Source organism: Mustelus asterias, chromosome 11 (genome assembly GCF_964213995.1).
Source record: "Mustelus asterias chromosome 11, sMusAst1.hap1.1, whole genome shotgun sequence".
NCBI lineage: Eukaryota > Metazoa > Chordata > Chondrichthyes > Carcharhiniformes > Triakidae > Mustelus > Mustelus asterias.
In genome coordinates this window covers 110359462-110375698 of record NC_135811.1, presented here as the reverse complement: position 1 = coordinate 110375698, position 16237 = coordinate 110359462, and the positions used below count along the sequence as shown (strand labels likewise).

Sequence of the window (16237 nt, the reverse complement as noted above, 5' to 3'; positions counted from 1 at the left end):
TTCCACACACACTGACTCTGACGGGGGTACAGTTCGATGGTTGATTTTGAATAAGGGATGGCCAATTATTTGTCGATAAAGTTCCATTCTGCATTGGCAGATCTTGCTTGCGTGTCGCTGGGAGTTCAGCTTTTAAATGAAGTTCTTCAGTCTCCAAATACTGTGTTTTCCTTTAGTCTGGTCACAGTTGACAGGGTTTGGAGTGAAGCGATGACATTGAGGCAACGCCAGCGACTCTAATCTGATCACTGTTTGCCTGGGTTTGGCAGGGTAGACACAGTAACAAGTTTAACAACACCAGGTTAAAGTCCAACAGGTTTATTTAGTAGCAAAAGGTGTGGCTACCAAATAAACCTGTTGGACTTTAACCTGGTGTTGTTAAGCTTCTTACTGTGTTTACCCCAGTCCAACGCCGGCATCTCCACGTTTTGGCAGGGTTGACAGGGTTTGGAGTGAGGCGGTGACATTGAGGCATCTGATCCGATCACTGTTTTTCAGATTCTCCAGCGAGTTGATGACAACACCCTCATCACTTACGATGTCTCAGCTGGAGCAGCTGGGGGGGTCGTTTCTCCCAGGTCAGATTAACCGAATTCACTGTATTTGTGGTTAATGTTTGCTGATTGGGCAGCATCAGTTCCATTCGCCATTCCTTGGATAAGGAAGCTGTTCTTACCTGCATGTGGTAAGACCTGGGTGGCATTCAGCTTGATAGATGGGAATTTGTGCCACAGAAGTACCAGGCAATGGACATCTCCCCCAGTGAGACAGGATCTAACCGTTGCCCCATGACATTCAACAACATTACCGCCACCATTATCCCCCACCTTCAACATCCACTGGCCCAGCCATATAAACATTGTGGCTACAAGAACTGGTCAGAGGCTGGGAATCCTGCGGCGAGTAACCCCCCCTCCTGACTCCCCAAAGCCTGTGCACAATCTACAAGGCACAAGTCAGGAGTGTGATGAAAAACTCTGCACTTGTGCGGTCGAGTGCAGCTCCAATACTCGGGAACTCGGTTTTATCCGGGGAAAGCAGCCCATTCGATCAGGAGTCTACCCACAATTAACTTACAAATCCGCTCCCTCCAACACTGACGCACAGTGGCAGCAGCGTGCAAGATGCATTGCTGTCCTTGGATGTGTACAGACCTTACCACTGGCTCAAGATAAAGACAGAGCACTAAGGATGGGCAACAAATCCTGAGAATGAATTTTAGAAAGCGATTCACAGCTCTGGACTTTGGAAAGCAGCAGTCCAAATGTTATTCCAGCGGCTACACCTGGGACTGAACCCCGGGCGACGAACAAATCGCATCCCAGTGTTTGGGTGTAAACTCTCCCACATTGGACTAGACGAATGCAGAAAGCTGAAGTGCCATGTGATGTGAGCCAGGTCTTGGGGTCTCTCCAGTATGTTCCAGGTCGGGTTGGAGCAAGGCTCCCTCTAAATCCGGGTACGTGACGTCCTGGGGGTGGCAGGGCACTGTGGGGGTCCCGCAGTGCCACGGGGGGTCCCGGCACTCTGACACCACAGCAAAGTCACCTTTCTCCTTCTAAGTGTGCGCACACTTTCCATCAGGGGTCACTGGAGAGAAGTCAGAAGCACACATTTTGCCTGATTTCTGTTCTGATGTCCACACACAGCATGTCTGCCGCTCTGCCCCACATGCCGTACTCTCCCACCAAAGCAGCAGAGCAGCTGCCCAGACACCTTTTAAAGGGATTAGCATCCAGGTTCTTTATTTTCCAGGTTATGTTCGCTCCTTTCCATGTGCCAAGGGTTGAACAATTGTGTCCTCACAGTACCACCAGACCTGTTCTCAATACAGTTTCCAAAGACCGAACATATGAATTAGGAGCAGGAGGAGACCCCTTGAGCCTGTTCCCCCATTCAGTAAGATCATGGCTGATCTGGTTTTAACCGTGGCTGAGGCAGCGATGTTTCTCCGTATTGCTGGAAAATCAGTGATGTGATGATATTCCGTGTGTGTAATGGTGATGATCCCTTTGCAGGGACTTTGTGAATGTGCGTCGTATTGAGAGGAAGAAGGACATGTACATTTCTTCAGGAGTGTCAACCACTCATGACACCAGACCTCCACACAAAAAATATGTCAGGTATGCAGCAGCTGATTCAATCCAGGGCGGGAGGCATCGCCGTCTGAGGGTGAGAGCAAGAACATTTATACTCGGTCAGGATGGAAAGGGTATCTGGTACAATGACATTTGGGTACATTGGACACAGCACCAGGAGGAGGCCATTCAGTCCCTCAAGCCAGCTGCACCATTCGATAAGATCAGATTGTGGTCTCAACTACATTTCCTGTCTGCCTCCCAAACCCCCCGACTTCCTTGTCTATCAAAACCTGTCGAACGATGATCAATAGAATACTATTGCTCAACCCTGACAGGCAATTGTACACAGATGGGCAAGTGGAGCATACAGAAGCAGTGCTGTACACAGACTGAGGGACAGCGGATACAGGGACAGTACTGTACACAGACTGAGAGTGAGAATACAGGGACAGTGCTGTACACAGACTGAGGGACAGCGGATACAGGGACAGTACTGTACACAGACTGAGGGACAGCGGATACAGGGACAGTACTGTACACAGACTGAGAGAGTGAGAATACAGGGATAGTGCTGTACACAGACTGAGGGACAGCGGATACAGGGACAGTACTGTACACAGACTGAGAGAGTGAAAATACAGGGATAGTGCTGTACACAGACTGAGGGACAGCGGATACAGGGACAGTACTGTACACAGACTGAGAGAGTGAGAATACAGGGACAGTGCTGTACGCAGACAGAGGGAGAGCAATACAGGGACAGTGCTGTACACAGACTGAGGGACAGCGGATACAGGGACAGTACTGTACACAGACTGAGAGAGTGAGAATACAGGGACAGTGCTGTACGCAGACTGAGGGACAGCGGATACAGGGACAGTACTGTACACAGACTGAGAGAGTGAGAATACAGGGACAGTGCTGTACGCAGACAGAGGGAGAACAATACAGGGACAGTGCTGTACACAGAGGGACAGCGGATACATAAGAGTCATAGAGGTTTACAGCATGGAAACAGGCCCTTCGGCCCAACTTGTCCATGCCGTCCTTTTTTTTTTTAAACCCCTAAGCTAATCCCAATTGCCTGCCTTTGGCCCATATCCCTCTGTACCCATCGTACCCATGTAACTGTCTAAACGCTTTTTAAAAGACAAAATTGTACCCGCCTCTACTACTACCTCTGGCAGCTTGTTCCAGACACTCACCACCCTCTGTGAAAATATTGCCCCTCTGAACACTTTTGTATCTCTCCCCCTCACCTTAAGTCTACGCCCTCTAGTTTTAGACTCCCCTACCTTTGGGAAAAAATATTGACTATCGAGCTGATCTGTGCCCCTCATTATTTTATAGACCTCTATAAGATCACCCCTCAGCCTCCTACGCTCCAGAGGAAAAAGTCCCAGTCTATCCAGCCTCTCCTTATAACTCTTAAACCATCAAGTCCCGGTAACATTCTAGTAAATCTTTTCTGTACTCTTTCTAGTTTAATAATATCCTTTCTATAACAGGATGACCAGAACTGTACACAGTATTCCAAGTGTGGCCTTACCAATGTCTTGTACAACTTCAACAAGACGTCCCAACTGCTGTATTCAATGCTCTGACCAACGAAACCAAGCATGCCGAATGCCTTCTTCACCACTCTGTCCACCTGTGACTCCACTTTCAAGGAGCTATGAACCTGTACCCCTAGATCTCTTTGTTCTGTAACTCTCTCCAACGCTCTACCATTAACTGAGTAAGTCCTGCCTTGGTTCAATCTACCAAAATGCATCACCTCACATTTGTCTAAATTAAACTCCATCTGCCATTCGTCAACCCGCTGGCCCAATTGATCAAGATCCCGTTGCAATTGGAGATAACTTTCTTCACTGCTGTACACAGACTGAGAGACAGTGGATACAAGAGCAGTGCTGTATACAGTATGGCAGTGATTAATAACATTAAACAGTGTGATTAGTGTCTTTGAGTAATATTTTTTTAGACATGAGATTCTCTTGTTTTCCTGTAATTCTCAGTTGGGATGGAGTGAATTGGCCAATGGAAAGTGAGTGAGATCCCGCTGCGTGTGTTGCATCAGGCACTTACCTGATGACGGAGCAGCAGTCTGAAAGCTTGTGCTACCAAATAAACCTGTTGGACTTTAACCTGGTGTTGTGAGACCACTTACTGTGCAATCCAACCTGGGGGAGAAATGAAAGCTTCAACCTGAAATCCCTTTACTGTCCAGCAGATGGTGGTGGTGTTCTGCGCCTCTGTTGTGATCCACGTTAAACTCTTGTCAGTAATCATTCTTCACTGATCTCTTGTAGAGGCGAGAATGGGCCCGGAGGGTTTGTAGTGCTAAAGTCTCCTCGGAACCCCAGTGTCTGCACCTTCGTTTGGATATTGAACACAGACCTAAAGGTAAGTGTTAAAAGAATTCGGGAGGGGGTTTAACCACGAGAGCCAGAGAGGATGGGGTGATGGAGTTTGCAATGCTTATTATGGAGAGCAGACAGCCTGATACCAGAGGCTCTTAACACCGTGGTTGCTGCTTCATAGATTGGGGAGGGTGAACATAAGGACTAAGAGCAGGAGTAGGCCATCTGGCCCCTTGAGCCTGTTCCGCCATTCAATAAGATCACATCTCCTGAGTTCTCCTTCCTTTTAACTTTTTTTGTAATTTTCCATGTTGTTGAAACCTTCTCCCCACGTGCTAACCTGCTGCTTTGCTTCCTATTAACTATTATACTTCCTGTAGTTTTACCCTTCCCTTCACCCCCACTTGCTAGTTTAAAGTCCTTGTTACACAGCGGCACAGTGGTTAGCACGGCTGCCTCACAGCTCCAGGGACCCAGGTTCAATTCTGGCTTAGGGTCACTGTCTGTGTGGAGTTTGCACATTCTCATGTGTCTGCGTGGGTTTCCTCCGGGTGCTCCGGTTTCCTCTCACTGTCCAAAGATATGCAGGCTAGGTTGATTGGCCATGCTAAATTGCCCCTTGGTATCCCGAGGTATGTAGGTTAAAGGGATTAGCAGAGTAAATACGTGGAGTTACGGGATTAGGGCCCGGGTGGGATTGTTGTCAGTGCAGACTCGATGGGCTGAATGGCCTCCTTCTGCACTCGAGGGATTCTATGATTATTCTTTCCGCTAGAACACTGGTCCCGGATCGGTTCAGGTGGAGACCATCTCACCGGTACAGATCCCTCCTGTTCCAATACCCCATGAAATGGAACTCCTCTTTCCTGCACCACTCCTTTAGCCACGTGGTCACTTCCCCAATTTTCTCATCCCTATGCCAATTCGCACGTGGCTCGGGTAGTAATCCAGAGATTATAATCCTTGAGGACCTGTTGTTTAATTTAGTTCCTAGTTCCTGATAATCCTCAAACAGGTCCTCTTTCCTAGTCTTGCCTACGTTGTTTGTCCCAATATGGACCATAACAACCGGACCCTCCCCCTCCCACTCCAATATCCTTTCAAGCTGGCCAAAGGTGTCCCTCACCCAGGCACTGGACAGGCAACATGCCATGTGGGACTCACGGTCCGGCTTACAAAGGATTCTATCAATCCCCCTGTTTATAGGGTCGCCTAAAACTACCACTTGTCTTCTTGCTACCCCCCCTTGAATGGCCTCCTGTACCACGGTGCAGTGGTCGGCTAGCTCATCCTCCCTACAGGTCTTTTCCTCATCCACACAGGGAGCAATACCACTTACCTGTTGGATGAGGTCAAGAACTGAGGCTCCTCTGGACCTGAATTCAGGATCCCTCTACCTGCCTCACTTGCAGTCACACCCTGCTGTCCCTGACCACTGGCCGAATTAAAGGTACTTAATCTAGCGGGTGTGGCTGCCTCCTGAGAGAAAGTGTCCAGGTAACTCGCCCCCTGCCGGATGTGCCACAGCGTCTGGAGCTCAGACTCCAGCTCGTTAATTCTGAGCTGAAGTTCCTCGAGCAACAACATTTGCTGCAGATGTGATCACTGCAGCTTCCAATGGGATCTGCCAGCTCCCACATCATACACTTGCAGCACATCACCTGCCCAGGCATCTCTACTCCGTTAATTAATTTATTCATTCATTTTTTTTTAGTTTTACAGCGTTCTTTTTCAAATCTAACACAGATTTCCTGCGCCAATCAGCTCACGGCTTTCCTGTGATGTCACTTTTTAGGAAGTTAGTTTTATTTTAGTTTCACTGTGCCCTGCGCCCTGTGCCCTGCGCCCTGTGCCCTGCGCCCTGTGCCCTGCGCCCTGTGCCCTGTGCCCTGCGCCCTGTGCCCTGCGCCCTCCGCCCTCCGCCCTGCGCCCTCCGCCCTGCGCCCTCCGCCCTGCGCCCTCCGCCCTCCGCCCTCCGCCCTGCGCCCTCCGCCCTGCGCCCTCCGCCCTCCGCCCTGCGCCCTCCGCCCTGCGCCCTCCGCCCTCCGCCCTCCGCCCTCCGCCCTGTGCCCTCCGCCCTCCAAACTAGGCCACGGATCCTCGAGGTAAGTTAGTTTTATACTCACTTCATGCTGCTCTGCTCCAACTGCTCCCTGGAGACCAGGCATGTTAGAACGGGAATGCGTGTAAACCTGTTGACCAAGGTTGGATTGGAGTTCGTGTTCCTACTTGGAGCAGCGCTGTTCATATATAGAGAGAGCACACAGGAAGAGAGTATGATGCATCAGTGGTTTTATCCTTCCCAAGGTAGCCACTGTTCTCTCACTCTGCTCCCTAATAAAGGGAGACTTCCTTGTCACATCTCACTCCACCCCCTCCCTTCCTGCTTCTCCTGTTCCCACCCCTCTCCTCACCTCCCTTATCTCCCTCCCCATCCCTCCACAGTTGATGGTGCCTGGTTACTTGGCCATTCCTGGGCAGCAGCAGCCTGTGGCAGTGTTGTATCCCGATAGCTCCCTCTTCCTTCAACGCTCCCAGCACCATTTCATCTTTCTATATTCCAAATAACCACCATTCCTTTTTCAGGGATTTCATTTGCTCTTGTCCAACAATGCTGTGGTGGTGTTTGATCATTGTACACTAATGCAGTGGCTGCTGGGTTTGTACCTGTCCAGTTTCTCCCTTTGCTGGGCCGTAACCACCTGTGTGTTTCTCGAGCAGGGCCGTTTGCCCCGTTACCTGATCCAGCAGAGTCTCGCTGCCACCATGTTGGAGTTCATCGCACACCTGAGACAGAGGATCAGTGAAATAAGTGAAGGGGCGCATTAGTGACGGCAGTGTGGAAAATTGCATCAACCCCCGTCTGCAGGAAGCACCAGTTCCAAGTCAACAATTACAAACTATTCATCTTTGTACTAATCACTGAAAGACTTTTTTAAAGTTATTCTTCATGAAGCTGCCCCGACTGTACTATCACACAAAGAACAAAAGAGAATTGAACATTTTAATTTTGATATTATACCATTTTTGTATTGTGTTGCTTGAGACTGGCAATGTAAAAGCTGCTGCTCTGGACGTTTGACACTGAGAAGCGAATGTTGCCTCTTTGGAAGGCAGGTTTACTCGAGGACTGAAATACTTGTTGCATCCATTAGGTGTTGCTGGTGAGGCTGCTCCTGTTTCTAACCAGAGCCAATCAGGAGCTTGTTCCACTGATCAGGTGGTGTCCAGGGTTCCGTCGGGGCAGAGATTGTTTGATTCCTCTGTTTTTTGGGAGGTAGATAAATAAAAATAACTTTTAATAGTGGGTAATAGCCACTTTTGTGGCTTAATGGTTAATTGCAACTACCAGTGTGGACCAGGAAAATCCCCTGAGCCTGGGGGAGAGGAAGATCCAAAGCTCAATGCCTGCATTCTGTTGCTTTCTTCTTCTACACTGGGCTTGGGCTTTGAGTTGCTGGTGGGGGGGGGGGGGGGGCGGAGAATCAGCTGGGAATCCTGCTTTTGGAGAATGTGTGGGGGTATCTTGTGGCTGAAGGGTCAGATGTGATGCCCTGCAAGGTGGACTATTCTGCTGCCATTCGCTACGCTGACCGTTGAATTCTGGATGTTTGAATGTGGAGCTGGAGGGAGATTGCTGTGACTAGAACCCATACTTGCTGAAAATCTGTGCCTTTGGAAGCAGTGAGGTCTGATGGACACAACCATTACCAGGGAAAACACATGGTGCCCGGCTGGTTGCACGATTGTGGATGAAAACCTCTCTAATAGAGGTGTGATATACTCGCTAGTTCATAATTAACCCTGTTAATTCCTCATTCCAATCTCTACTCATTCCAACATTTTCTGCATATTCTCATTTCTTCCCAAGTTTTCTACACTGACCAGATGAATGGGACATCCTGTCCCAAGGCAAGCTGTGTTCTAAACATAATAGCAAAACATTTAAAAAGTGTTGAACTGAATAAAATCAGAAACCTGTGTATGTTTTAATGAGATAAAGGGCAAGTTATTTCATTGCCTGAAAGCTGTGGAAAGTCTGAGAGTCAAAATACAATGTGTTTCATTTTGTCCAAGGTCATCTTAACAAAACTGCTAACTCTTCTCAGCTTCATCACAGAATCTAAATCTTACAGCACAGAGGAGGCCATTCGGTCTCTGCGGACTCTTTGAAAGAGCCCATTTCTCTGTCGCTCTTTTCCCGTTGCCTTCTAAATCTTGCACCGTACCTTTGGTAAGTTATTGAATGGGTTTCCACCGCCCTTTCAGGCAGCCGATTCCAGATCACAACTCGCTGTGTAAGGCATTGTGCAGTGGGAGCGGGCTGGTAGAGGATTTTTGTCTTCCAAATGTTTAGACTAAGGTCCATTCTTTCATCAGCCTCTGTGCTTGTGTGGATGACAGTTCAAAGCTTGATCTCCATGTGTCCATACACAAGCGTTGACAGCATGCCTCAGTTCAGCGACAGAGATGGGGATGACCTTGGTTCTGGAATGGAGGTTGAGTAGTTACCCACTGTCCTGTAGAGTAGCTTCACTCCGGCAGGGATCTTCATGGAGATGGGGTGGAACGTTGCAGTGAAGAAGACGAAAAGAGTGTCAGTGTGATGACACGGCGTTGCTCGAATGAGGTGTGTGGCGGGTCTGTTGGTATCTCAGCTGCGTGGCGTTGCCCAGTAGGTGGAGGATGGTGATGAGTTTGTGTGGAAAGCCAGATTATAAGAGGACACTCCACAATCCCTCCCTGATGATAAATCACGTAGTGGACAGGAGCAAACTCAATCCCATTTTTAAATCAGTTACTTCAATCAACATTCTTTCATGCTGGGAAATGTCGGTGTCGATACTGGCTGTGATTTCCTGGCTGACTGACTCTTCAGATTCCCAGATTTATGAGTGAACTTGATATGGTATCAAGTGCGGAGTGACTAACTTTGAAACAGTATCCCGGCAACACCTAATTGCTGCTAAACAGCAAGAGAAGATTTAAAAAAACAGTTGAAGGAAGAAGCAAGTGCAGCCACGAACAGAAACATGAGGTCAGTCTCTATTGCTGCTGTCATTCAGTGTCTGTCGCGGGGTCATTCAGTGTCTGTCGCGGGGTCATTCAGTGCAGAGGATAAATAACTAGAAGCAGCATTACAAATTGCACCTGCTTCCTCCCACCACCCAGGTTCTTAAGGATTAGTCTGAATGTTACTCACCCCTCGATCTGCCGATTGTTATAATGGGACTTGCTATTTCTTCCTCCTTTTCTCCTCCCAGTTTCATAGAATCCCTGAAGAGCAGAAGGAGGCTATTCGGCCCCTTGAGCCTGCACTGACAACAATCCCACCCACCAGGCCCTAGTCCTGGAACCCCATGTATTTATCCTGCTAATCCCCTGATACCAAGGGTCAATTTAGCATAGCCAATCAACCTGACCCGCACATCTTTGGAGTGTGGGAAGAAACCCACACAGACACGAGGAGAACACGCAGACTCTGCACAGACAGTGACCCGAGACCGGAATTGAACCCGGGTCCCTCGCGCTGTGAGGCAACGGTGCTAACCACTGTGTCACCTTTGTTACTCGTTCAAACTTCATTGCTGACGAGATCATGCTGGTCATTTTCTGGTTCTTTACATATCTGTGAGCTTTTAGACCGAGACCTGACAAAAAGCAATTCAAACATTCACACTCGCATAAAGTACTCGCTTCAAAGAGAAAATTATTTTGAAATAAAGACAAATTGTGTTTTGAGTCATGAGATTCTCTGAAAATGCTTCCATTTCAAATCACCTGACCTTTAAATAGCAGACTAGGAATGCACTGAACAGAGTCTGCATTGTTGAAGCTGTGGGTGGACTGGCTAAAATTAAGATTCTATTATGAGCAGCAGTGTCTAACTCTCACAGTGACCCATAATAGAGATCATAGAACATAGAACAGTACAGCACAGAACAGGCCCTTCGGCCCACGATGTTGTGCCGAGCTTTATCTGAAACCAAGATCAAGCTATCCCACTCCCTATCATCCTGGTGTGCTCCATGTGCCTATCCAATAACCGCTTAAATGTTTCTAAAGTGTCTGACTCCACTATCACTGCAGGCAGTCCATTCCACACCCCAACCACTCTCTGCGTAAAGAACCTACCTCTGATATCCGTCCTGTATCTCCCACCACGAACCCTATAGTTATGCCCCCTTGTAATAGCTCCACCCACCCGAGGAAATAGTCTTTGAACGTTCACTCTATCTATCCCCTTCATCATTTTATACACCTCTATTAAGTCTCCCCTCTGCCTCCTCCGCTCCAGAGAGAACAGCCCTAGCTCCCTCAACCTTTCCTCATATGACCTACCCTCCAAACCAGGCAGCATCCTGGTAAATCTCCTCTGCACTCTTTCCAGCGCTTCCACATCCTTCTTATAGTGAGGTGACCAGAACTGCACACAATATTCCAAATGTGGTCTCACCAAGGTCCTGTACAGTTGCAGCATAACCCCACGGCTCTTAAACTCCAACCCCCTGTTAATAAAAGCTAACACACTATAGGCCTTCTTCACAGCTCTATCCACTTGACTGGCAACCTTTAGAGATCTGTGGATATGGACCCCAAGATCTCTCTGTTCCTCCACAGTCTTCAGAACCCTACCTTTGACCCTGTAATCCACATTTAAATTTGTCCTACCAAAATGAATCACCTCACATTTATCAGGGTTAAACTCCATTTGCCATTTTTCAGCCCAGCTTTGCATCCTATCTATGTCTCTTTGCAGCCTACAACAGCCCTCCACCTCATCCACTACTCCACCAATCTTGGTGTCATCAGCAAATTTACTGATCCACCCTTCAGCCCCCTCCTCTAAGTCATTAATAAAAATCACAAAGAGCAGAGGACCAAGCACTGATCCCTGCGGCACGCCGCTAGCAACCTGCCTTCAATCCGAAAATTTTCCATCGACCACCGCCCTCTATCCTCGGTCAGACAACCAGTTACCTATCCAATCGGCCAACTTTCCCTCTATCCCACACCTCCTCACTTTCATCATAAGCCGACCATGGGGGACCTTATCAAACGCCTTACTAAAATCCATGTATATGACATCAACTGCCCTACCTTCATCAACACACTTAGTTACCTCCTCAAAAAATTCTATCAAATTTGTGAGGCACGACTTGCCCTTCACGAATCCGTGCTGACTATCTCGGATTAATCCGCATCTTTCTAAATGGTCGTAAATCCCATCCCTTTCCATCAATTTACCAACCACCGAAGTAAGACTAACCGGTCTATAATTACCAGGGTCATTTCTATTCCCTTTCTTAAACAGAGGAACAACATTCGCCATTCTCCAGTCCTCTGGCACCATCCCCGTGGACAGCGAGGACCCAAAGATCAACGCCAAAGGCTCTGCAATCTCATCCCTTGCCTCCCACAGAATCCTAGGATACATTTCATCAGGCCCAGGGGACTTATCGACCTTCAGTTTATTCAAAACTGCCAAGACATCCTCCCTCCGAACATCTATTTCCTCCAGCCTATTAGCCTGTAACACCTTCTCTTCCTCAAAAACATGGCCCCTCTCCTTGGTGAACACTGAAGAAAAGTATTCATTCATCACCTCGCCTATCTCTACTGACTCCATACACAAGTTCCCACTACTGTCCTTGACCGGCCCTAACCTCACCCTGGTCATTCTTTTATTCCTCACATAAGAGTAAAAAGCCTTGGATCTTCAATTTGATCACTTCCCACCATATTGAGGGTCTGCAATCCCCCTGACACTGGGGAGAGGAGAGTTGGAGACAATCTGACATTAGTGGGTTCCTGTCCTGAATAAGAGTTGTGTGAAGGACAGGCACACTGGCGGGAAAGATGGTTCACAGGACAGATTACAATAGTTTTCTTATAATTAGTTTGGTGTCATGTGAAATATACGCACAATCAGGCCGCTGGGGAGAGCTGGGATCCATCTTCAGTTCCTTTCTCTTTGCTGCCCAATGAATGCATTGAGTTCCTCGGTTTGGACACTGCTGTGTAGGAGACAGCTGGACTCTGCTGAGTTTTTGCCCTTGTTGACGCTCTGCTGATTTCTGACGCAGTAAATGTTCAAGGATTTGCCTAATGTGAAATGTTGGAGAAAAAGTTGGGCGAATGCTGACAAGATTCAGTACAGTGAAGGGAGAAGGGGACAGGCTGATCAGGCTTAATGGGAAATAAATGTGAGTGTGGGCTACATCAAGTACAAAGATGTGGCAACAGATATGGAAGAATTATTGGAACAGCAAAAGCTAGCTAAAAACATCAAAACAAATTTCAATCATTGCTTTGCAAAAATTTATTTTTTTCACAAATATTGAACAAGACTACAAGAGAAAGACCTTTTAAAATGGATTGTGAAAACTGAAAACAGCTCAAACCTGCTCTGTCATTCAGTCAGACCATGTTTAATCTTCAACACAACTCCATAGTCTGTCTCTGAGTTTTATACTGTGCCGTAACCCTCACTCCCATCCTGCATACATGCTTTGGATCTACCCTATCCATTGCCTGTGATATTTTAAACTTTTTAAATTTCAGGAATACAAATCTACTTTGTTTAATTTTAATTTTTACTCCAATCTTAAAGTTACAAAGCCAGTGCTCAGTGTGGACCCGGCAAACCCCAATCCATTCCCTGCTCGCTCCACAAACCAAATTCAAATTTAATGCTATTTGTGGGCCCCACAAGAGAGACAAATAAGATCCAAGCTGACTGGATAAGGCATTGCACCCCATCTTGGGCTTGATCTGATGCTTGATGTTAGCAAAAAGGCTGAGAACAAAGAACAGCACAGGAAACAGGCCCTTCGGCCCTCCAAGCCTGTGCCGCTCATTGGTCCAACTAGACCATTCGTTTGTATCCCTCCATTCCCAGGCTGCTCATGTGACTATCCAGGTAAGTCTTAAACGATGTCAGCGTGCCTGCCTTCACCACCCTACTTGGCAACGCATTCCAGGCCCCCACCACCCTCTGTGTAAAAAACGTCCCTCTGATATCTGAGTTATACTTCGCCCCTCTCACCTTGAGCCCGTGACCCCTCGTGATCGTCACCTCCGACCTGGGAAAAAGCTTCCCACTGTTCACCCTATCTATACCCTTCATAATTTTGTACACCTCCATTAGGTCTCCCCTCATTCTCCGTCTTTCCAGGGAGAACAACCCCAGTTTACCCAATCTCTCCTCATAGCTAAGACCCTCCATACCAGTCAACATCCTGGTAAACCTTCTCTGCACTCTCTCTAACACCCCCACATCCTTCTGGTAGTGCGGCGACCTGAACTGGACGCAGTACTCCAAATGTGGCCTAACCAGCGTTCTATACAGCTGCAACATCAGACGAAGATGGCTGGACTTGTGGATAGCGATGAGCATTGTCGGGCAATACAGCAGGATATAGATAGGCTGGAAAATTGGGTGGAGAGGTGGCAGATAGAATTTAATCCAGATAAATGCGAAGTGATGCATTTTGGAAGAAATAATGTAGGGAGGAGTTATACAAAAAATGGCAGAGCCATCAAGAGTATAGAAACACAGAGGGACCTAGGTGTGCCAGTCCACAAATCCTTGAAGATGGCAACACAGGTGGTGAAGAAGGCATATGGTATGCTTGCCTTTATAGGACGGGGTATAGAGTATAAAAGCTGGAGTCTGATGATGCAGCTGTATAGAACTCTGGTTAGGCCACATTTGGAGTACTGCATCCAGTTCTGGTCGCCGCACTACCAGAAGGATGTGGAGGCGTTAGAGAGAGTGCAGAGAAGGTTTACCAGGATGTTGCCTGGTTTGGAGGTCTTAGCTATGAGGAGAGATTGGGTAAACTGGGGTTGTTCTCCCTGGGAAGACGGAGAATGAGAGGAGATCTAATAGAGGTGTACAAGATTATGAAGGGGATAGATAGGGTGAACAGTGGGAAGCTTTTTCCCAGATCAGAAGTGACGATCACGAGGGGTCACGGGCTCAAGGTGAGAGGGGCGAAGTATAACTCAGACATTAGAGGGATGTTTTTTACACAGAGGGTGGTGGGGGCCTGGAATGCGCTGTCAAGTAGGGTGGTGGAGGCAGACACGCTGACATTGTTTAAGACTTACCTGGATAGTCACATGAGCAGCCTGGGAATGGAGGGATACAAACGATTGGTCTAGTTGGACCAAGGAGCGGCACAGGCTTGGAGGGCCGAAGGGCCTGTTTCCTGTGCTGTACTGTTCTTTGTTCTTTGTTCCAGCTTTTATACTCTATACCCCGTCCTATAAAGGCAAGCATACCATATGCCTTCTTCACCACCTTCTCCACCTGTGCTGCCACCTTCAAGGATTTGTGGACTTGCGCACCTAGGTCCCTCTGTGTTTCTATACTCTTGATGGCTCTGCCATTTATTGTATAACTCCCCCCTATATTAGTTCTTCCAAAATGCATCACTTCGCATTTATCTGGATTAAATTCAATCTGCCATTTCTCCGCCCAATTTTCCAGCCTGTCTATATCCTGCTGTATTGTCCGACAATGCTCATCACTATCCGCAAGTCCAGCCATCTTTGTGTCATCCGCAAACTTGCTGATAACACCAGTTACACCTTCTTCCAAATCATTTATATATATCACAAATAGAAGCAATGGAACCCATAATACCAAGCTCTGTGGAACTCAAAACAATTTCTCCCATGAACTTTTGAAGTTCAGGGATCGTTCTGGTAAATCTATGCTGTGCTTCCTCCTAAGGCCACATCAACGTGGTTCACTGTTAACTGCTGTCGACAGTGACCTAACGGACACTCAGTTTTATCAAACTTAAAAGACATGAGGATTCATTCGACTTTGACAACGATACCCACATCCAATGCTGAAAAGAACAGACACTGAACCAGATCTTGGAAGCAGTTCTGGCTTTCATATGTTACAAGTACAATGGTTGCTAACTTCAAATGTGAATAGTTTGTTTCTGATGAACACACGTTATTTTTGTCCAGCAATGTTGCTAAAATATCGTAATTCTGGCCAGTGTTACTCAATGCAACTCTGGAGCTGGCTGGATACGTTGTGAGCCATTACTATTGTGTACAGTTCTGGTCACCTCACTATAGGAAGGATGTGATGTTGGAGCTTTTTTAAGTGACTAAGCATTAAGCTGGCTCAGCTAATACAAAGACAGTATTCTGGTTAAAGACTCTCCTTTATTTCCCAGGCCTGGTTCAACTCAGCGAGGGAGAGCAGTTTTGCTGATGATCCAAAACCACTCTAAAAGTACATCACTCTCAGTATTACAATTATACAATTTTCAAAAGTCATTTGCCCACCTCTCTGCTCACCCCAGCCGGTGTGAGCCAATCATTATTAGTATGGATTACTTACCTTGGCCAATAACATTTACTCCTGGACAGCATGGGACTGCACGATTAGTTCATGAATTTTAAGAGTTTGTCACCGTCTCCTGATACTCTAGACTTTCCCTTATCTTGTATATTGTATTGTCTATTCATTTGGCCTAGCTGAGAACTCTAGCAGTCCTTGGAAGACCGCCTAGAGACCCGGATAAGAATTGTTATTTTCCCCTGCACTCAGTAGCTGTATTGTTCCAAAGAATGTTGTTCTTTTTACTTGACTAAGTCCCAATCATGCCTTAGAGCATTGTGCTGTTGACCAAGGGATATGCTTTTAATACAGAATATTTAGAAATACATGTCTAAATTCTCTAACATTGGTTATATGTGTCTCTATGCAAACAGTACCTTTGTAAGATATATTCCAGGCACTTTGTGACTTCACTCTAA

At 47.2% G+C, this 16237-nt stretch overlaps 1 protein-coding gene across 3 annotated transcripts in view; it reads left to right on the top strand.

The window, feature by feature from the left end:
- Positions 1-8446, top strand: part of stard3 (StAR related lipid transfer domain containing 3) — a 39639-nt gene extending 31193 nt beyond the window's left edge. For all 3 annotated transcript variants that reach the window (XM_078224278.1, XM_078224281.1, XM_078224280.1), the window contains exons 12-15: positions 499-578; positions 2019-2123; positions 4394-4487; positions 7166-8446. In XM_078224278.1, the coding sequence (XP_078080404.1) occupies positions 499-578; positions 2019-2123; positions 4394-4487; positions 7166-7273 (387 nt within the window). In that variant the 3' untranslated portion in view covers positions 7274-8446. The remainder of the gene's footprint in view (positions 1-498; positions 579-2018; positions 2124-4393; positions 4488-7165) is intronic.
- Positions 8447-16237: the final 7791 nt, after the last annotated feature.